This window comes from Cucurbita pepo, chromosome 10 (assembly GCF_057944985.1).
Source record: "Cucurbita pepo subsp. pepo isolate OVF chromosome 10, ASM5794498v1, whole genome shotgun sequence".
Lineage (NCBI taxonomy): Eukaryota > Viridiplantae > Streptophyta > Magnoliopsida > Cucurbitales > Cucurbitaceae > Cucurbita > Cucurbita pepo.
In genome coordinates, this window is record NC_141807.1 from 5710667 (window position 1) to 5732841 (window position 22175).

At 39.8% G+C, this 22175-nt stretch overlaps 4 protein-coding genes across 5 annotated transcripts; 2 read left to right on the forward strand and 2 right to left on the reverse strand.

Annotated features, from left to right (window-relative positions):
• Positions 1–530: 530 nt before the first annotated feature.
• LOC111804259 (uncharacterized) lies at positions 531–1604 on the reverse strand. Its single transcript, XM_023688995.2, has 3 exons — positions 1075–1604; positions 896–964; positions 531–791 (listed from the first exon to the last, which is right to left on the reverse strand). The coding sequence occupies exons 1-3, from the start codon at positions 1504–1506 to the stop codon at positions 711–713; spliced, it is 582 nt and encodes a 193-aa protein (XP_023544763.2). The 5' UTR covers positions 1507–1604; the 3' UTR covers positions 531–710.
• A 3532-nt stretch (positions 1605–5136) lies between these two features.
• On the forward strand, positions 5137–10395 carry STN8 (Protein kinase superfamily protein). The gene is made up of 4 exons (XM_023689425.2): positions 5137–5797; positions 6807–6980; positions 8466–8870; positions 9991–10395. Exons 1-4 carry the CDS (start codon positions 5225–5227, stop codon positions 10339–10341), a joined length of 1503 nt encoding a protein of 500 aa, XP_023545193.1. The 5' UTR covers positions 5137–5224; the 3' UTR covers positions 10342–10395.
• A 3370-nt stretch (positions 10396–13765) lies between these two features.
• On the forward strand, positions 13766–17130 carry LOC111803533 (receptor-like protein kinase FERONIA). The gene is made up of 2 exons (XM_023687985.2): positions 13766–13924; positions 14147–17130. The coding sequence occupies exon 2, from the start codon at positions 14227–14229 to the stop codon at positions 16921–16923; it is 2697 nt and encodes an 898-aa protein (XP_023543753.2). The 5' UTR covers positions 13766–13924; positions 14147–14226; the 3' UTR covers positions 16924–17130.
• A 672-nt stretch (positions 17131–17802) lies between these two features.
• LOC111803213 (thioredoxin H-type) lies at positions 17803–21849 on the reverse strand. Of its 2 annotated transcripts, none has more exons than XM_023687522.2 (5): positions 21646–21849; positions 21028–21099; positions 19673–19795; positions 19275–19397; positions 17803–18133 (listed from the first exon to the last, which is right to left on the reverse strand). In XM_023687522.2, the coding sequence occupies exons 2-5, from the start codon at positions 21046–21048 to the stop codon at positions 17981–17983; spliced, it is 420 nt and encodes a 139-aa protein (XP_023543290.1). In that variant the 5' UTR covers positions 21049–21099; positions 21646–21849; the 3' UTR covers positions 17803–17980. The 2 variants fall into 2 exon arrangements, with proteins under 2 accessions (XP_023543290.1, XP_023543289.1); XM_023687521.2 differs by having other exon boundaries at positions 21526–21847.
• Between the last annotated feature and the right edge of the window lie 326 nt (positions 21850–22175).

Here is a 22175-nt window from a genome sequence, read left to right on the forward strand (position 1 = left end):
CGATATACGCGTATCTTCTTGAAAATGTACTTTCTATATTTTCTGCATTCTCTCTTACGTACATATCGGTAGTCATCAATATAAATCATTTAGCCAGAGTTCTCTTGCATTTTCTCTATCTTGTTATTTGTGTTCATCTAGATCGTGGTTATTGTGCGATCCTAACACAAAGTCATGCTATGGTTTTAATACTCAAACCTTTTGGTTTTATTTTAAAAATGTTATTTCTGTTGGATGATAAAAGTCCGAATCAGCTAATTTAGAAAATGATCATGTGTTTATAATAAAGGAATATTATCTCCATTCGTGTGAGACCTCTTGAGAAATACGAAGCAAAGCCATGAGAGCTTATGGTCAAAAAGGCATGCATGGACTGAGTTTCTTATCTAAACAAGAAAATTCAATTTCTAAACTCATACAGAAAATTCAATTCAGATCATAAAGGCGCGAGAGAAAAATCATGAACAGGCACTGATTTGGAATTTTTCATTTTCAGACATTAATTGAAGTGAAGAAGACGAAGATTGATATTGATTACAAACTCAATGTTTCAATCAAAGCATAGAGAAGCACATAATGAGGTATTACATTGATTTCTTTCTTTACCTTTGAAATCATTGATTGAATGTCACTTTCAGAAGAAATCCGAAGAAGATGAAATCGGAAAGTCAGGGAAAAATCGAAAGCGATGAACAAAACTGAGATTGATTTCAAAAACCTGTGACGAATTCTGAAGAATCCAACGAGGAGTTTTCGCCGACCGATTCTTCTCCGTCGCCGATTTCATATTCCTGAAACAATCAGCGGATTGTAGATTGATTTTACATTGAAGCGGATGAATCCGAAGTTTTTGAAAAATCGAGAAATCGCTTCGAAATTAGGGATCGGAACTTACAGGAAACTGCGCATCGGCAAAAATCTTCTCTCGCTCCTTCTCTCTGAGACTCCGAATCGGAGAAATCCTCTGATCCAAATCATCCAAATCATCCAAATCATCCAAAATCAGCAAACGAACAACAGATAAAACATGAATCAACGGATCGAAACTTCAAACGCGCAAAACAGAACGTTTACCATACAGTACAATCTGAGTTCCTTCAATCTGAACAACCTATCAACCTCCATCTCCAGATCTCTCTGCTCCTTACTTCTCTGCAACAACTCCTTCATTCGCAACTCCAAGATCATATCTCTTTCTTTCAACATCTGCTCCGTCCGCTCACGTTCCAATCTCAATCTCTCGAGCTTCCTCTTAACCGCATTAAGTTCATCCGCCAGAGACAAATCACAGGACTCGACACTCGCGGCCTTCGCGTGAATCGGCGGATGGTTCTCCTTGTTGGCATCGGCAGGGAGCGAGATCTGGATCCGTTCCGGCTTGGATTTGACGACTTTAGCGACAGCAGGTACAGGATTCGGGAGCGAGTTCTTCGGCTGGAGTGGGCGGCGGCCGGACTTGAGAGGAAGATCGTGAGGTGTGGCTAAGGGTTGGTGAAGAGCCTGCATATTGGTGGAGACGGAGAACTGGTGTTGAAGAGAAATGGAATCATAGAAAAGAGATGATTGGGAGAGAGGGCTTTTGGATGTATTGTGTTTGTGTTTGTGTTTGTAGGGTTTGAATTTGAAATTAGACACGCGGCAACGGCTACTTTATTTAATAATACTTTCTCTTTGTTGATGACAAAACTAGCACATGGTCGGAAGAGATGTCCATTTTACGTGCAATGCTCACTTTAAACGCTCACTTAACTTAGTGAAAGACAAAAATTGCCACCTGATCAGTAAATATATTCATTTTACTCACGCGTCGAGAGAGGATTCTCGATTTAGACGGAGAATTGAGAGAGGGAGTGAAGAACATTTTTTCTCTGTTAGATAAATGGAGCCGATGACAATATTATATTCGTGTCTCTACCCATTCAATTCTTTGTCTCGCCCGGGCTCCACCTCAATTAAAAATAATATATAAATAAATAAATAAATGTGTGTGTTTTTTTTTTTGTTATATTAAAAAAATAAATTAGTTAATTTGTGAGATTCTACGATGTAATATTAAAGTTTAATTTTTTTTAAATGATTTTATTTATAAAATATATTAATTTATTAAGATGTTTTTTTAGGGAAGATTATATTGAACGAAAACTTAAAGAATAATAAACGGAGAAAAATTACCCATAGAGAACCTGATCTCCGCAAGTTTTTCGTGGGAAATTTCTGCCCCAATTTCTGCACGAGAATTTCAGGTGGACGGGAAAGGAGAAGGTTTAAGGTTTAGGGTCCACCGGAGAATTTCGTATGGATGGGGAAGGGGAAGTTTCAAACCTAAATAGACATCCAAAGAGCTTTGGTGAGACAGATTTTGCAAGCACACGACCATAAGTTATCTTTACTTATTTCCTTGCTAAGCAACTCTCGAGCTGTAACTTTTCCTATTAGCCCTTTGTCGAGTGATAGTTGTGTATACAAAGTACTACTCGACATCAGAATATTTAAAGTTTAAAAAGATCTTCTAATTGGTACCATACTAAACTTTAGGGTATAATTAATATATGTTATTTAAAATACGTAATATATAATTAAAAAAGAGAATATTCTCTGTTCATTAGCAGCTGAAAATCACATTTAATTAATCACAATAGATTATTAAAAAAAAATATGTCACATTCAATCAATTTAATATAATTAAATTCAAATTAAAGAAAGTGGAGGGTAAAAAAAAAAAACAAAAAGAAAATGACTTTTTTTATTTTTTTATTTTTTTTACTTTTTACCAGTTTCTTTTCACTGTTCCCATCCATGGTTTCATTGCATTTTTAGTTTCATACATCTTTTTTATTTATTCTTATTCCTTTAAATATTTTATTTTAATTCTTAAATTTTACGCTATGAATCATTTAGTATAAATATAATGTGACAAGACGAAGAATCTCTAAAATAATTTATGAAAAAAATTGCAAAATATGTCTTCGCTCGAGTAGTTGTATGTATCTACACTCTCAAACTTTCAATTTGATCGATCAGTTTCTAAACTTGTAAGGTTTTCGATAAGGTCATTGAATGAATTCTCCACGAACATTTCATAAATGTTTCAGAACTACCATTGAAATAGAAATTCGTTAGAATTTTGGATGAAATCATGACCTGAAATGGAAGTGACAGTGATAACGATGTGAGTGTTTGGGTCCTAATTTTTGTTCTAGGTTACTGTCGTACCGTTTCAACTTTCAATTTATATCCAACATTCTAACAAATTTCTACTTCAAGGATACGGTTGAAATGTTTATGAAAGGTTAGAGGTAATATTGCAACTTTTGAGAGAACAGATGTATTTTTGAAATAATAGCCGGATATTATTAACCCGCTTAAAGTATATGCACTCACGTGAAATGGTTTCATGAACTTGAGAATCAATTGTAAAGGACGTGATGTTTCGGTAAAGATATCACTAGATACAAACTAAAAGCAATAAATCTTCATACATTTACAAAGATCACTTCACTCCAAGAGATTCAATGGCGCCCGAGTAAACGTTGAAAGTGTATCCGCGTATCTAACCGAGGAATTTTGAAGTAGATGAGAAATTAGCAACAAGTAACAATTCTAGAATCTAGAGCTTTCTAGAGTACATGGGTACCTCTCCAATATTCCGTCGACCTATTGTAATTATTATGTATTTGTGAGATCCCAAATCGATTGGAGAGAGAAACGAGTGCTAGCGAGAGAGCTGGGCCCTGAAGAGGGTGGATTGTGAGATCTCAATTTGGAGAGGAGATCAAAGTATTGTTTACAAGGCTGTGGAGACTTCCCCAGCAGACGTGTTAACCTTGAGGGGAAGCCTAAAAGAGAAAGCTCAAAAAGTACAATATTTACTGGTGGTGGGCTTAGGCTGTTACAAATGGTATCAGAGCAAGACACCGAGCAGTGTGCCAGCTGTCACGGTCATGCTCGTCCAAGGCGACGTGTTAACCTTGAGGGGAAGCCTAAAAGAGAAAGCTCAAAAAGTACAATATTTACTGGTGGTGGGCTTAGGCTGTTACAAATGGTATCAGAGCAAGACACCGAGCAGTGTGCCAGCTGTCACGGTCATGCTCGTCCAAGGCGTGTTGCCCATGGCCGCATGCCCATGACAAGCCCAACTCTTTATGTCTTTTCATATTCTAGTGTTTTACTTTTGTATTTCTAGGAAGTGTGACGTTTCGAAAATATCATGTCTAGGGCTGTCAGACATGAAATGTCTCAGAATGTACTATAGAGGGATACGACTAGTTGTCAACTTCTCCCTACCCAAGGTTATATACTGTAAGCCGTTGTTATTTCTCTCTTGTTTGCTTATATAACGTCTCTCTCGAAAATCTCTCTTTCGAAAATCTCTCTCTGCCCTCGCTTTCTAAAACCTTCTCTTAAAACCGAGGCCAGAGGCTCAAGCATACGTCGTATGGCCGTAGGCGACGCAAGAACGAATTGGCTTAGCTCACTTGTCGTTGGAAAGTGAGTGCTGCACAATCGCATGTCCGCTGCCATCAAAAGTGCGATTGTGACACCAGCGAGGACGATGAGCTCCAAAGGGGGGTGGACACCGAGCGGTGTGCTAGCGATGACACTAGGCCTTGAAAGGGGGTGGATTGTGAGATCCCATATAGATTGGAGGGAGGAAAACGAGTGTGAGGACCATTGCCCCAGCTGTGGATTGTGAGATTCACATTGGTTGGAAAGGAGAACGAAACATTCTTTACAAGGGTGTAGAAACTCTCTCCGCCTTTTAAAAACCTTGACGGGAAGCTTGAAAGGAAAAGTTCAAAGAGAAATTTCCTTTCGGGCATTTGGACCATAGCCCCATCCTTCTTTGGAACCATTCCCATTTCTTCTAGCGAAATTCCCTTCGATACCGTCTAGATTTGCAACGCTCCGACTAGGGTCGACGGCGGAAAGACTTCGCACATGGTGCAACCTTGACGGTGACCGGAAAGTTCGAACAATTGTACTATCCATTCGTTTCATTAGTTTTCCAAACAAGAACCAGAGATGCAAAAAGAGAAAAAGGAACCCCAAACGAACCCACTTACCCACGTCTCAGCGCTAATGATTTTGGAACTCACAAGTGGATATAGTTGATAAAGCCACGCGGCCTCAGTGCAGCCACTGCCCCACGCCACTCTCGCACTCTGTAAGATGATGCCGCGCAACACTCTCCCATCGCGACACCCATTTACTCGATATCACGCCAATGGCCTCTCTCATCTTCCCATTTGCAATTTCCCTCCAACAAACCCACCAAACCCGATTCTCTCCTCTGAAACCCATTCTTCCAACAGAAATCCCCCTCTTCGCCGGAACTTTCAGGCCCAAACCGCCGGCAGGCAAGTGCCGAGCATCATTCTTCGGCGACATCTCCGACGATCTCCTCAATAACCTAGACGGCCCTCTGCGAGTCGATCAACTTCCAGTTTTGCAATCTGGGTATGTTCAATTTCAACGATTCTCTGGGGAATTGAGCGATTTGCAGAAATGGGGTTTCATTGTTTTTGCTGGGTTCATTTGGGTTTATCTCACTGCTCGACCAGGGGTTCTGTTTGGCGCCATTGATACGTACCTTCTGGCTCCTCTGCAGCTGGGGCTGTATAGTTTGATAGGGAGAAGAAACTTGAAGAGCTCTGACTTTGTGATTGGCTCAAAACTAGGAGAGGGTTCGTTCGGAGTTGTTTATTCGGGTGCATTTCTTCCCAAGAATGTGAAGATTGAAAACCGAACGAGCAAAGTTTTGGAGTTGGATGGGAAGGACAAAGTGATTCTTAAGAAGGTAACACTCTATGCAATGATTTTTTGTGGCTGTTTCCTTCGATTACGTTTTACTCTTCAAAATTCATCTATGGATTATGATATCAGTCGAGCGGGTCTCACTTTGATTAGTTGCACTGTTTCTGAGCCTATAGGAGAAGGCATCTTTGCACGCTTTCATATAGAGAGGTCGATATAGACCTTATTCGATTACGTTTACTATCCAAAATTCATCAATGGATTTCTGAAGCTGGAGTTGGTTACACACAAATCCACTTTTCTTCGATATTCGAGTCGAGCTGGTCTCACTTTGATTAGTTGCATGGTTTCTAAGCCTATAGGAGGAGGCATCTTTGCACGCTTTCATATAGAGAGGTTGATTTATTCGATTGTGTTTTACTCTTCAAAATTCATCTATAGATTCCCGGAGATGGGTTGGTTACACACGAATCCACTTTTCTTCGATATCCGAGTCAAGCTAGTCTCACTTTGATGAGTTGGGCTCTCTGTGAGCCTACAAGAGAAGGTATCTTTGCATGCTTTCTTATAGAGAGGTCGACAATAGACCTTATTTGATTACGTTTTACTGTTCAAAATTCATCTATGGATTCCCGGAGCTAGAGTTAGTTACACACAAATCCACTTTTCTTCGATATCCGAGTCGAGTTGGTCTCTTTATGATTCGTTGCGCTCTTTCTGAGCCTATAGGAGAAGACATCTTTGCACGCTTTCACATAGAGAGGTCGATAATAAACCTTATTCGATTACGTTTTACTCTTCAAAATTCATCCATGGATTCCCGGAGCTAGAGTTAGTTACACACAAATCCACTTTTCTTCGATAATTGAGTCGAGTTGGTCTCACTTTGATTAGTTGCATTGTTTCTAAGCCTATAGGTGAAGGCATCTTTGCACGCTTTCATATAGAGAGAGGTCGATAATAAACCTTATTCGATTACGTTTTACTCTTCAAAATTCATCTACGGATTCCCGTAGCGGGAGTTGGTTACACTGTTTGATGGCAATTTACAGATTAAAGTTGGAGTTAAAGGAGCTGAGAAATTTGGGGAATATGAAGAGTGGTTTAACTACAGGCTTTCAAGAGCAGCGCCTGAAACTTGTGCTGAGTTTCTTGGCAGTTTTGTAGCTGATAGAGAAAACAGGCAATTCTCTGCAGGAGGAAAATGGCTCGTTTGGAAGTTCGAGGTACTTGAGTTTGTTATCATTTTTTAGAACACTTTATTCATATGCTATCTTATCATCCATTAATGTGCACTTCTGGCCATTCATCTTGAGTATCAATTCAAAGTTACATGAAATTGAGAGGTAGCGACGTAGAAAGTTTTTGAACTCGAGATTTATCAATAAACATTTTGTGAAAAATTTAGGCTCTGTTTGATAATGATTTCGTTCTTTGTCTTCTGAGCTTTGAAATTTATGTTTGTTTTCTCTAAATTGTGTGGTGTGTTCGATGATGCACCATCCTCCTTGGTCGCATCATGATACTCGTCTAGGCCCTTGCGTGGCTGGATGGGCGCCACTTGAGGTCGCTGCTTTTCTTGTTGTAACGTGAGGGTCACAACCTACTCTCTTTCATAGTTAGGTTGTGACATTGGGCCCCCAAGGGGGTGGATCATGAAATCCCACATTGGTTGGAGAGGGAACGAAACATTCCTTATAAGGGTGTGGAAACCTCTCCCTAGTAGACGCGTTTTAAAACCATGAGGCTGACGGCGATATGTAACGACTCAAAGCGGACAATATCTGTTAGTGGTGGGCTTGAGCTATTGCAAATGGTACTAGAGCCAGACACTGGGTAGTGTGCTAGCGAAGACGCTAGTCCCCAAAGGGGGTGGATTGTGAGATTCCACATTAGTTGGAGAGGGAATGAAACATTCCTTATAAGGGTGTGGAAGCCTCTCCCTAGTAGACGCGTTTTAAAACTGTGAGGCTGACGGCGATACGTAATGACTCAAAGCGGACAATATCTGCTAGTGGTGGGCTTGAGCTATTGCAAATGGTGCTAGAGTCAGACACTGGGTAGTGTGCCAGTGAGGACGCTGGTCCCCAAAGAGGGTGGATTTGAGATTCCACATCAATTGGAGAGGGAACGAAACAATCCTTATAAGGGTGTGGAAGCCTCTCCTTAATAGACGTGTTTTAAAACCGTGAGACTGACAACGATATGTCATGACTCAAAGCGGACAATATCTGCAAGTGGTGGGCTTGAGCTATTATATATGGTACCAGAGCCAGACATTGGGCAGTGTGCCAGCAAGGATGCTGGTCTACGAAGAGGGTGGATTGTGAGATTCCACATCAATTGGAGAGGGAACGAAACATTCCTTATAAGGGTGTGGAAACCTGTCCTTAATAGACATATTTTAAAACCGTGAGCTTGGGTTATTACAAGTGGTATCAGAGCCAGACACCGGGCGGTGTGCCAGTGAGGACTCTGGACCCTCAAGGGGGGCGGATTGTGAGATCCCATATCGGTTGGAGAGGAGAACGAAACATTCCTTATTAGGGTGTAGAAACCTCTCCTTACTAGACGCGTTTTAAAACTGTGAGGCTGACGATGATACGTAACGGGCCAAAGCGGATAATATCTACTAGTGGTGGGCTTGAGCTTGGGCTTGGAGGCCGCTTCCAAAATCACTATGTTTAATCTCAAGGATGTTTTATATGCAGGGAGATCAGACTCTTGGAGATTACATGAAAGATAGAAGCTTCCCCCTAAACTTGGAAACGCTAATGTTCCGACGTGTCTTACAAGGCATGAACTCGATCGAAAGAAATGCATTGATAATCAAGCAAATACTCCGCCAAATCATCACATCATTGAAGAAGATCCATGACACGGGCATCGTTCACAGGGACGTAAAGCCAGCAAACTTAGTAGTAACCAAGAAAGGACAGATAAAGATTATAGATTTCGGGGCAGCCACCGATCTCCGAATTGGCAAGAACTACGTACCGAACCTTGCTTTGCTGGATCCCGACTACTGTCCTCCCGAGCTTTACGTGATGCCCGAAGAAACACCTAGCCCTCCTCCAGCTCCCATTGCTGCACTTCTTTCTCCTATTCTCTGGCAGGTAAGCTGATCTCCATGGATCTTTTCTTAATGCTCAAAGTTTGGGGTTCTGATGCTTATTAGAAATGATGTATCTTTGATGCTAAGTTCTGTTTGAGTTTAGCTTATTCATCTATAGAATGATCCATGCTGTTCAAAGGTTGCGGTGGACTTCCTGTAACGGTCCAAGCCCATCATTAGCAGATATTGTCCTCTTTGGGCTTTCCCTTTCGGGGTTTCCCTCACGGGTTTTAAAACACGTCTGCTAGGGAAAAGTTTCCACATCCTTATAGGTGTTTTGTTCTCCTCCCCAACCGATGTGGGATCTCACAATCTACCTCCCTACGGGGCCCAGCGTCCTCTTCCTGAGACCTCCCAATCAACTTTGGGCCTAGCCTCCTTGCTAGCACATTGCCCAGTGTCGGGCTCTGATACCATTTGTAACGGTCCAAGCCCACTCCTAGCAGATATTGTCCTCTTTGTGCTTTCCCTTTCGGGGTTTCCCTCAAGGTTTTTAAAATACGTCTGCTAGGGAAAGGTTTCCACATCCTTATAAAAAGTGTTTCGTTCTCCTCCCCAATCGATGTGGGATCTCACAATCCACCCCCCTTCGGTTCCCAGCGTTCTTGCTGGCACTCGTTCCTGAGACCCCCCCAATCCACTTCGGGGCCTAGCCTCCTTATTGGCACATCGCCCAGTATCTAGCTCTAATACCATTTGTAACCGTCCAAGCCCACTACTAGCAGATATTGTCCTCTTTCTTTTTGGAGTTCCCCTCAAGGTTTTTAAAACGCGTCCGCTAAACAAAGGTTTCCACACCCTTATCAAGGGTGTTTCCTTCTCCTCTCCAACCAATGTGGGATCACTATCCTCGCTGACACTCACTCCCTTCTCCAATCGATGTGGGACCCCCCAATCCACTTCGAGGCCTAGTCTCCTTGTTGGCATATTACCCGGTGTCTGGCTCTGATACCATGTGTAACGGCCGAAGCCCACCCTTAGCAGATATTGTCCTTTTTGGACTTTTCCTCTCGGGCTTCCCCTCAAAATTTTCAAAACGCGTCTGATAGAGAAAGGTTTCCACACCCGTGTTTCGTTCTCCTCTCGAACTAATGTAGGCTCTCGAACTTTTGTTATTGCAGCTGAACAGCCCTGATTTGTTCGACATGTATTCTGCTGGTATTGTGCTTATGCAAATGGCAGTACCAAGCTTGAGGAGCAGTGCTGGATTGAAGAATTTCAATATGGAAATTAAGAACTATGGATATGACTTGAATGAATGGAGGGAGAGAACACGAACGAAGCCTGATTTGACGATACTCGATCTCGACTCGAGGAGAGGGTGGGATCTCGCAACGAAGCTCATTTCGGAGAGAGGCTCGCTTAGAAGGGGGCGTTTATCGGCTTCCGCTGCTCTGAGGCATCCTTATTTCTTGTTGGGGAGTGATCAAGCAGCAGCAGTTATTTCAAAACTAAACTTGGTCAAGAAATGAGGTTGTAAGTAGAAATTTATATATTCATTTGCAAGATTATAACCTTTAAACCAATGCCTTCCAATGCTAAATTTTGACTTTTTAGAGAATCTCGACCAATATCAAACACATAGGTAGCTGTTTTTCGGTTGGGTTGACTTTTTGAAAAAGTGAAAAAGTGAAAAATCAGGTCAGTTCGTGAGTTGACATTTTTTCTGGTCAAATGGACTAATCCGAGAATAGGGCTATAACCTACTCTACTTTTAAGATTATTACGAAGATTAAAGATTATTGACACTTATAACGAATGTTAGTCGTGCGTTGTTACTTTTGAATGTTTAATATTTGAATTTTATGAGATTTTAGTTATTAATGTAACATGTATTAGAATATTTTCTTGCACGGTAATTATTATTATTATGTAATTAATTTTGATAAAAATTAATATAAAAATATTATTGAATGATATTTTAACGAGAAAAAGATATTATCTTGATATTTTCGATTAGTCTATCGTCAAATTTCACCCGTCTACTAATCTATATATTAAATAATTGACGATAAAATAATGACCGAACCCAAATTAGGTATTCATTAAAAAAAATTTAAAGAATGCTTTGAAAGTTTGATAACCATTTAATGTTTCAATGTTTTGTTTTAATTTTAAAAATTATGTTTATTTTCTTGCAATTTCTTTGTAATTATTTGCATTTTTTTAAAAAAATTATTTTAATTCTTAAACTAAACTTAAAAAATAAAAAATAATTTTTCAAAAAAATTTAATAATAGTTTATAAACTTATTTTTAAAAATAAAAAACAAAAATTAATTAGTTAGCAAACTAACTCCTAATTCCGACTAAACGGTGCGTTGCATGTAATTAGTAGTATTGTTATTATTATTGTTATTTTTTTGGTAACCAAAAAAAGATTTATTATTATTATTATTATTATTATTATTATTATTTTATGCTTCAAATTAAGATGGTTTGTGATGTCATAGGTAATAATAATATAAAAAAAATTAAATTAAGTAAAAATATCTATAAATTTATACTTTTATCTCGAAAATAATCTTCAATTTTAAAAATATAATAATACTCCTGAATTTTTTTAAAAAATCTACAAAATATTTTCACGTTAGTTAATACTCTACGTAAAAAATGCTCTTGAAGTTTAAAAAGTTTCATTAATCTCTTCGTCTTTTTAAAAAATTCAAAAATATTTTTATTGTTCTAATATGTTTAAAAAATATCCATAAAAAATTTAGGACGAAAAAAAGGTTATCTACACCTCATAAATTATCTCCAAACTTTTTAATTTTTTCGTCACGTCATGTTGAGGCTGGTGACATATATGGTTTTAAATCATGAGACTGATGACGATGTATCGCAGTGACTTAGACTATTACAAATAGTATTAGAAGCAAACACCAAATAATAAGCCTAATTCTTTTTAATGGTTAATTTAAAAATAAAAAATAAAGAAAATGAAAATAAATCTTAATATATATAAAAACATAAACTATTACTTATTTTTTCACACATTATTTTTAATATTGTTTAACATCTGTTAATAAAAAAAATTCAATTTTAAGACATCAAAAACAAAATATAAGCTTTTAAAAACAATATTCTTTAATTTTCAAAAAAAAAAAATTTGACACGTATGAAAAAGAAAATATAAAAAGGTGAGATTTTATCATTTTAAAATGATGATTATTTAAAAATGAAAAAAAAAAAAAAAAAAAACCTGATTTATCCACGTAAGCCGGGAATGGGAAGACAGGTGGAAGTGGGCCCCACCCACGTTGGTATTTAGAACTAAAAATAGCTGGCGCCTAATGGGCGTCACGACGCGCCGACTGATAAACCAAATCCAAACGCGTGTACGATTTATTCCGATTAAAATTAATTTTAAAAATAAATAAATAAATAAAAAGAAAACGCGTAAAATCACGAAATAAAAATATATATAATAGACCATTATTTGATTTATTCAACACAATTTTTATTAATATTATTTTTTAGTTTCATTTTGGCTTATCTCTCTCTAAATGTTTCTGTCCGTCCGATTAAACTTCTCTCTCATATCCACCGTCCATCGAGTCATAGCGTACCATCCACCACAAATTCAAACTTTTCCGCATATGCCATCAAACCCAACGACACCAGAGATATATTAGTTGGCCGCTTTTTGTTTCACAAAAGGCTATATACGTAATTTTGCCTTTTATCTCAAAAATGTCCAAAATAATTAATATTTTATTTAATATTCCCTAACAATAAATAAAATAAAAAGTTTGGAAATTATCTATAAACACAGATCATCAATAATTTTTTTTTTAATTTTTTAAAAGTTTAAGAGTATTTTTGAAACAAAATACTAATAATTAAGTGTATTATTAAAATTTTGAAAGTTTAAGGTTATTTTTGAGACAAAGTACAAAATTTACGGGTATTTTTAATAAATTGTAGTTTTGATTTTTTTTAATCCTACACTGAGTATTTACGATATGGTGACTCGGTTAGTACAGTGGATTACATAACTTAAAAAGTGAAATTGAGTGTTAAGTCAAAATATGGATAAAATCCGTGAATTGGTATAACTATTTGGTTCTGTGTTTTTTCTATTTCTTTTAGAACAAGACATTCCGTAGGAACGAAAATCTGAAATTTTCATCCAGATAACTATTAAGGTATGTCCAGGTTAATTTTGATTGCAATAAGATGATACCAAATTGGTCGGGTTTAATACATACCTATCATAATAAAATCCAAAATGTACGGAATGTTACTGTCTTTTAGTGAGATAGTTCATATCCACGATCCACAGTTTAACCTAGGTCTAGGTCAAACAGGATATGACATTACTCGATTATGTCCAACTTAAGGATGCCTTTACTTTCCACCTTCTATCATCGATAAGTTAGCTCGGCCCGTCAGGTCTTTCACAACATGACATCGAAACCTACTAAAGTACGACGTGACGCTCGAAAACTATGTAATTGAATCATCAACATCCGTAACCCAACAGTAATTCTTAATAAATAGAGTTCCTATTGTCACACTATGTATGATTTTTTATACTTCGATAAAAATCTCTACTAAACTTCTCTTTCATTTCTTACCGAGCAAAGCAGCTCGAGCTACACAAACAAAAAAAACGTGTTCTTACGGCTTATAAACACACACTTCATTTCCTCGATTTCAAATTATGAATTTTTACTTTTTTTCATTTAAAATTTGAGTTTAATTATAGCACGGTAGAAATTAAATAATTGTTAGTATGTTATCAGTGTTGAACTATTCTCAAATTGGTCAAAATAACGATAGTTACGGGGAGTTGTCTCACCTAACCCAAAGAGGTAGTGGCAAAATCGTAGATAAGTTGAAAACCAAGGGTCAAATTGTAGAACAATTGGAAAGCTGATTGAGTGAGACACTGAATATTGCGGCCCGCACCGAAGCTCTTGGCTGGCACCATCTTCTTCCCCATTTCCTACGGTTTCGGGTCTTTTACTTTTGGGGTTTCCACCATTGTTTCACAGTCATCTCTCTGCTTCTCCTTCCTCTTCAATCCGGTTCCTCAATCGCCTCTCTCCAGGTAAGCTTTCTCCTCCAAATCCCTACTTTCTGGATCCATCGAAGGAGATAATTTGCTTTAGCTTTGTGTTTTTCCTTTGCTTGGATCTGATTCATCTTACATCCTTTTTGATTTTCACTTCTTTGGCTTGTAATTTCTCGGATCGAACTCGTATGATGATTGATTGGTTGCTTGCTGATGCTGGAAGTTGGTGATTTACTTGTTCTGTTGATTTCTGTGTAGGAAATTTTGGATTCTTGTCAAGTTTAATCGGCTGTTGATGTTGTTCTGATCTAGAGAGGAAGAAGTTTTCGAGTTGACTCATGAAGGAAATTCATAAGTTCCGTCTTGCATTTGCATTTGCATCGATCTCTGTTTTCGTTTGCTTGTTCTTCGATGTTCATGTGGTTTTAGCAGACAATTACGTTCCCCGGGATTTCATCCTCCTCGATTGTGGAGGGCCTTCGACTGCCAACGACGTCGATAATCGGAAATGGATGACCGATGACAAATCCAAGTTTATTCCAGCGAGGGGGAATAGCACCGTATCGAAAGCCGCTACCCAGGATCCTTCTGTTCCTGATATCCCTTTCATGACGGCTAGGGTTTTCAGCTCTAATTTCACCTACAGCTTTCCTGTGGCCCCTAGTCGTTTATTCGTTCGTCTCTACTTCTACCCTTCTTCTTATAGTGGCCTTAATGCATCTGATGCTCTTTTCTCTGTCTCCACTCAATCCTATACCCTTCTTAAGAACTTCAGCGCTGCACAAACTGCCGAGGCTTTGAATTTTGCTTATATCATTAAGGAATACTCAATCTATGTTGAAGATGGATGGTTGAACTTGACTTTCGTTCCATCCTCCAGTCATCCAAAGGCCTATGCATTTGTGAATGGGATTGAGATTGTATCCATGGCTGATATTTACAGCGATACTTCTGGGACTCTTCTGGTTGTTGGCCCATCTACTCCCTTCACTGTGGATAACACCACTGCGCTTGAGAATGTCTATCGGTTGAACGTCGGGGGCAATGATATTATGCCTTCCGGCGATACGGGAATGTATAGGTCTTGGTCTGATGACACACCATATTTGTATGGTGCAGCACAGGGAGTGACAATGACTACTGATCAGAACACGACGATTAATTATCCGCCGAGTATTCCTACTTATGTTGCGCCGGTTGATGTCTACTCCACTGCTAGAGCAATGGGACCTGATAGCAATGTCAATTTGAATTATAACATGACATGGATATTGCCTGTTGACTCTGGGTTCTTTTACCTTGTTAGGCTCCATTTTTGTGAGGTTGCTGCAAATATCACAAAAGTCAACCAAAGAGTCTTTGACATTTACATCTTTAATCAAACTGCTATGGATGGTGCTGACGTGGTTGCCTGGGCTGGAAGTAACTATATTCCTGTGTACAAAGATTATGTGGTTTTCATTCCTAGTGGTGGAAGTCCACAGAAGGATTTATGGCTCGAACTGCATCCAGACAAGTCTATGGTCCCCAATTACTACGATTCAATCTTGAACGGAGTGGAGATATTCAAAATCAGTGACTCGAATGCTAATCTTGCAGGGCCGAATCCTATTCCTGCGCCAAAACAGGAAATTATTGATCCATCATTAGCTAACCCAGCATCTTCTCATGGTAAATCGAAGAATAAGGCAGGGATCATTGCTGGAGTTGTTTGTGGAGTAGCTGCTTTAGCTCTGATCATTGGTTTCTTTGTTGTTGCTAAACGCCGCCGTGGGCATGGGAAAGATTCTAGCTCGGTTGAAGGGCCGTCAGGATGGCTCCCTCTTTCTCTCTATGGAAATTCCCATTCAGCTGGATCTGCTAAGACAAATACAACTGGAAGCTATACCTCCTCCCTGCCTTCCAACCTTTGCCGCCACTTCTCATTTTCTGAGATCAAGGCTGCCACAAGGGACTTTGATGAATCTTTACTACTTGGAGTGGGTGGTTTTGGAAAAGTTTATAAGGGAGTCATTGATGGTGGGACTACGGAAGTTGCCATTAAGCGTGGGAACCCTCTCTCCGAGCAAGGTGTGCATGAATTTCAGACCGAGATTGAAATGCTCTCTAAGCTTCGCCATCGCCACCTTGTGTCGTTGATTGGCTACTGCGAAGAGAATTGTGAAATGATCCTGGTTTATGATTGCATGGCTCATGGAACACTGCGAGAACATTTATACAAGACTCACAAGCCACCATTGTCTTGGAGGCAAAGGCTCGAAATATGCATTGGAGCTGCCCGTGGTCTGCATTATCTCCACACTGGTGCCAAGTATACAATTATTCACCGAGATGTGAAGACAACCAACATCCTTTTGGATGAAAAGTGGGTGGCAAAAGTATCTGATTTCGGGTTGTCGAAAACGGGTCCTACATTGGATCACACCCATGTTAGCACTGTAGTGAAAGGTAGTTTTGGATACTTGGATCCTGAATACTTTAGGCGACAGCAATTGACTGACAAATCAGATGTTTACTCCTTCGGAGTCGTTCTCTTTGAGGTCCTATGCGCTCGGCCAGCCTTGAACCCAACACTCCCCAAGGAGCAAGTGAGTTTAGCTGAATGGGCTGCACACTGCTACATCAAAGGCATTTTAGATCAGATAATCGACCCATTCCTTAAGGGGAAGATTGCATCGGAGTGTCTCAAGAAATTTGCAGAGACAGCAATGAAATGTGTGTCTGATCAGGGCATCGACAGGCCATCGATGGGCGACGTTCTCTGGAATCTAGAGTTCGCATTGCAGCTGCAAGAGAGTGCCGAAGAGAGTGGCAAGCTAGGCAGCGGGATGGACATAGAAGAAGGTCAGCTCGATGTAGTTTACAAAGGCAAGAAGGATCTAGATGCTTCCCCAGGCATCGATGGAAACATAACCGACTCGAGAAGCACCGGAATCAGTATGAGCATCGGAAGCCGAAGCCTTGCCAGTGAAGATTCGGACGGGTTGACGCCGAGTGCTGTATTCTCACAGATCATGAACCCAAAAGGTCGTTAACATCTGAAGGAGTGGCAGAACTCACTCAACTCTGTAAGGCCATAATACTTTCATAGTTTTGATTGATCAAAAGTACAATCAGAGGCTACGAATTGTTTCAATCCAAAGCAAAATATCGTTTGTTATTCTGCCTGGTAGTATGAATTGTATGTATAAAGTATCGATAGAGATATCGGTATATTCAAACATATTTTTACTTCTTACTCACTTTCTTGTGTGGATTGATTTTTTTTTTTCCCTTTGCCTGCCTGTTTCTTTATTATTGACTGCTTAAGTGTATTATTTTGTACTAATCTATGTCATTCTTTTTACTTTGTCTTTAATATATATATTTTTTTAGTATCAAGTCCATATTTTTGGATCTCTTTCCTACTAAACGCATTTTAAACGCATTTTAAAACCATGAGGTTGACGACGATACGTAACGGGTCAAAACAGATAATATCCACTAGTGGTGAGTTTAACGTGTTACAAATGATATTAGAGTTAAACATTGAGCAGCGTGCCAGCAAGAATGTTAGGCTTCCAAGGAGAGTGGATTGTGAGATCTTACATCGATTGGAGAGGAGAACATATGGAAACCTCTCCCTAATAGACGTTTTTTATAGTCGTGAAGTTGATGGCAATACGTAACGGACTAAAACAGACAATATCTACTAGCGGTAGGTTTGAGCTGGTACATATTTTTCAAACAAATTAGTGATGTTGTGATTGAAGAGCTGTTACATATTTATAAGTTCAAATGAAAACTTCGATATGAACACCATCAAAAACTTGAAACTCAAGGACACAGTTATACGACCTATAAAACAGATCCCGAACAAGTAAAGGATCCATCCTCTTTTTTTTTTTTTTTTTTTTTTTTCTTGCAAAGGGGAAGAATTAAAAGCCTAAAGCTTTACAAGAGTTCCAATAAGTTCAAAATAAATATAACTCATAGCCAACCTCACATGTCTACATTTAAAAGAGGGGGTAGCATTATACAAAGGGAAAAAACACCATAAATCCACAATACAGGGAAGATACTTGCAGGGTTCATAATGATATTTACCAGAAGTCATACTTGATTGGGAGGAAGAGAATCCGCTAATGCAGTGACTTTCAGCTCTAGTTCGGGTTTGTTCGCCCCGACGAGCTTGTCGATCTGCTGTCCTTCTTTGAGGAAGAAAAAGGTAGGAGTAGCTTTGATATCCCAAGTGGTGCTGAAGTCCTGCAACACACCAAAGCATATGCTGAGAAATGTAGCCCAAACAGGCTTAATCTATAGCTGATTATGAAGTGAACGGAGGGGTAGTGAATTATAGACGAGCTTCATCTCACAATCCGCCCTCCTTGGGGGCCAGCGTTCTCGCTGGCACACAGCTCGGTGTCTGGCTCTAATACCAATTGTAACAGCTCAAGTCCACTGCTAGTAGATATTGTCCACTTTGGACCATTATGTATCGCACTTCACAGTTTTAAATCGCATCTACTAGGGAGATGTTTCCACACCCTTATAAGAAATGTTTCGTTCCCCTCTCCAACCGATGTGGGATCTCACAATCCACCCCTTTTGGGGGCCCAACGTCCTCACTGGCACGCTGCCCAGTGTGTAACGACTCAGATTCACCGCTAGTAGATATTGTCCTCTTTGGGTTTTCCCTTTCGGGCTTCCCCTCAAGGCTTTAAAATGTGTTTGCTAGGGGAAAGTTTCCACACCCTTATAAAGGGTGATTTGTTCTCCTCCCCAACCAACGTGGACATCACAATTCACCCCCCTTCGGGACCCAACGTCCTTGCTGGCACTCATTTCTTTCTCCAATCAATGTGGGACTACCACCAAATCCACCCCCCTTTGGGACCCAGCGTCCTTATTGGCACACCGCCTCGTGTCTATCCCCCTTCGGGGAACAGCAAGAAGGCTGACACATCGTCCGATGACTGGCTCTGATACCATTTGTAAAGACCCAGATCCAAAGAGTGTGGAAACCTTCCCCTAGCAAACGCGTTTTAAAGCCTTGAGGGGAAAGCCCAAAGAGGACAATATTTACTAGTAGTGGATTTGGATTGTTACACAGTGTCTGACTCTGATACCATTTGTAATAGCCCAAAGCCCACCGTTAACAGATATTGTCCGCTTTGGCCTGTTACGTATCGCGTTAGCCTCACGATTTTAAACATGTCTACTAGGGAGATGCTTCCACACCCTTATAAGGAATGTTTTGTTCTACTTTCCAACCAATGTGGGATCTCACATATCTACTGGGATGATGATAATTAGTATCTTAACAATTGAGCTATGTTCAAATTGACAAAAACAACCTATGAGAGAAAATGAAAAAAGAGTTTGAATAAATTCTTTCATTACTCACAGTTAATTCATCAACATCGACTACTAGGAACATCAAAGACGGGTATTTCTCCGACAATTCGCTGTAGAATGGAGCAACCACCTTGCACGGACCACACCACGATGCACTGAAGTTCGCTATCACCTGTCGATGCATAATCTCGATTACGAAAGGATTAAACCCGTTTTGATAAGAGAATTTTCATTAGCAAAGGCAGGGGAGGAACAAGCCCACCTCCCTTGCAAAGAACGGAGCAACAAAATAAGGACATGACATAAAATAAGACTATCTATTATACTCTCTGCGTCGTTTCGATAAATAATTAAAGAAACGAACACGAACGGGGCTGATTTTATCTACGAGATAACATCCAGAAACAACAGCAGTGCTCAAAGCCAATAAACTAATCAAAATCTTACAATTTTGCCATCCTTATTAGCTTCTTCCATCTTTTGCTCCCAAGCTTCTTTGGTTGTGATGAGCTGCACATTTCCGGTGGCAAACTCGACATGATGCTCAGACTCATCGTCTTTGGTTTCGGACTAGAAACAAGGAACACAAAAACTTCCGAGTTAGATGAACGTTAACAAGCATAAAACAGGCCGTGCGTCGAAATCTCAGAAATGATCCTTTTTCGTAGTTTTTATTTTATAGGATCGTCAACACAAAATTACAAGGAGGAGCTGACGAACGCTCGGGTAGAATCGAAGTTTTGGGGCATTGCTGAACAAATAGGGCCAAGCAAACAGATATTGTCCTCTTTGGGCTTTCCTTCAAGGTTTTTAAAACACGTCCGCTAAGGAGAGGTTTCCACACCCTTATAAAGAATGTTTCGTTCTCCTCTCCAACTAATGTGGGATCTCACAATCAACCCGCTTCAGAGGCCAACGTCCTCGTTGGCACTCGTTCCCTTTGGTAATCGATGTGGAACCCCAATCCACCCCCCTTCGGGGCCCAGCGTCCTTGTTGGCACTCCGCCTCGTGTCCACCCCCCTTCAGGACTCAACCTCCTCATTGCACATCACCCCATGTCTAGCTCTGTACCATTTGTAATAGCCCAAGCCCACCACTAGCAAATAGTGTCTTCTTTGGGCTTTCCCTTTCAGGCTTCCTCTTAAGATTTTTAAAACGCGTCTACTAGGGAGAGGTTTCCACACCCTTATAAAGAATGTTTCATTCTCCTCCCCAACCAATGTGGGATCTCATAATCGACCCGCCTTCAGGGCCCAGCGTCCTTATTGGCACTCGTTCCCTTCTGCCATCGATGTGGAACCCCAATCCACCCCCTTTGAGGCCCAGCGTCCTTGTTGGCACACCGCCTCGTGTCCACCCCCTTCGAAACTCAACCTCCTCACTGCACATCGCCCCATGTCTAATACCATTTGTAACAGCCCAAGCCCACCGCTAGTAGATAGTGTCCCCTTTAGGTTTTCCCTTTCAAGCTTCCCCTTAAGGTTTTTAAAACGCGTCTACTAGGGAGAGGTTTCCACACCCTTATAAAGAATGTTTCGTTCTCCTTTCCAACCGATGTGGGATCTCACATATCTAGTCCTCCTTTGAACCCCACAGAACCAGGCTCTAGCCAGATTCATTCCCCCGTTACTCATCAACGTTCTAACTCATAACTTCGGCCTGATCCATAATATTCTATTTAGGTATCACAATTGATTAAAAGAAAAAAAAAATTCCAGGTACAAACATCAATCCAACACGACAAACCACCACAAAGTCCTCTATTAACATTACTAGATTAAATGTTCCAAAGGGCTCTTACCTTACTAGCACAAAGTCCCATTTGACGGTCCAAGTGCAGATGTTCGAAGTGTCCTAGGTACCACAGGTTAGCCTGAAATAACGATAAGAAAATATCAGTATAACCATATGCTATCAAAGGAAGAAAACATAACATTTAACTCACTTTTCTATTGCAAATGTTCCAAATTCACAGACATGTTACAAATTCTGGGAAAAAGACACCAAACAAAGACTAGCTCCACTTTTATCACAGTGCTAAAACAACCTTAAAAGTTAAGAACGTTGACACAAACTGCAAAGTTCATCAATCAACAAACAAATAGATAAGGAGCCAATGACTGTATCATTCAAAAGAAGAAGGGCATAGGAGAAGAAAGGAATAGAACAGAATCATGAACATAATAGAATTGAAAAGGACACAGCTATACCCATCTCATTAGATTCATAAACAAACCACTGAAAAACAATTAAAAAAGAGTAGAGCAGGAGGATCCCATTACAGAGACAGAAAAATTACCCTCAAGAACCCCCGAATTGGAGCCTCGAGTCAATTCAGTAGTCCGTGGAGGGATGATGACATCCAAAAATCGTGGAGAAAACAAAAAAAAAAAAACCAAACAGGGATTCGTGGATGAACCTTCTTCAGGACATTGGTTTTAATGGGAAGCTGTCGGAAAAAGGGTCAAATCGGAGAGGGATAAGACAACGTCGGTCAACGACGATCGGATTGCTTGACGAATTGAAAATTTTGAAGGATCTCTCTCTCTCTCTCTCTCTCTCTCTCTCTGAATTGGGAATCGAAATGGGCGAAAAGGGAGTTTGCCCTAGATTTTGAAATTTGACCTTTCTTCAAGGTCCAAGGGGGTGTTGAGTCCGGTAAAAATGGAAACTTTAAAATTTCATATAAAAAAAACATGTCATGTCTTTGGTTGTCGTTTTCTTTAAAAATAAAACATTATTGTTGTCGTTTATGTTTTGTTATAGTTTTGTGCATACCTAAAAATGATTCTTTTTAATGTTATTATTTCAATCAATAATGGACGGGTTTTTCTTTCGTGGCAGCTTTTTCAGCATGTTTCAAGAGTTTCAGTTGAACGGACACACTCGATGAAGGAAGTCTTCCATCTCGTAAGAAGCCTATTTTGCTAGTTTGGATTGGAAAAGAGT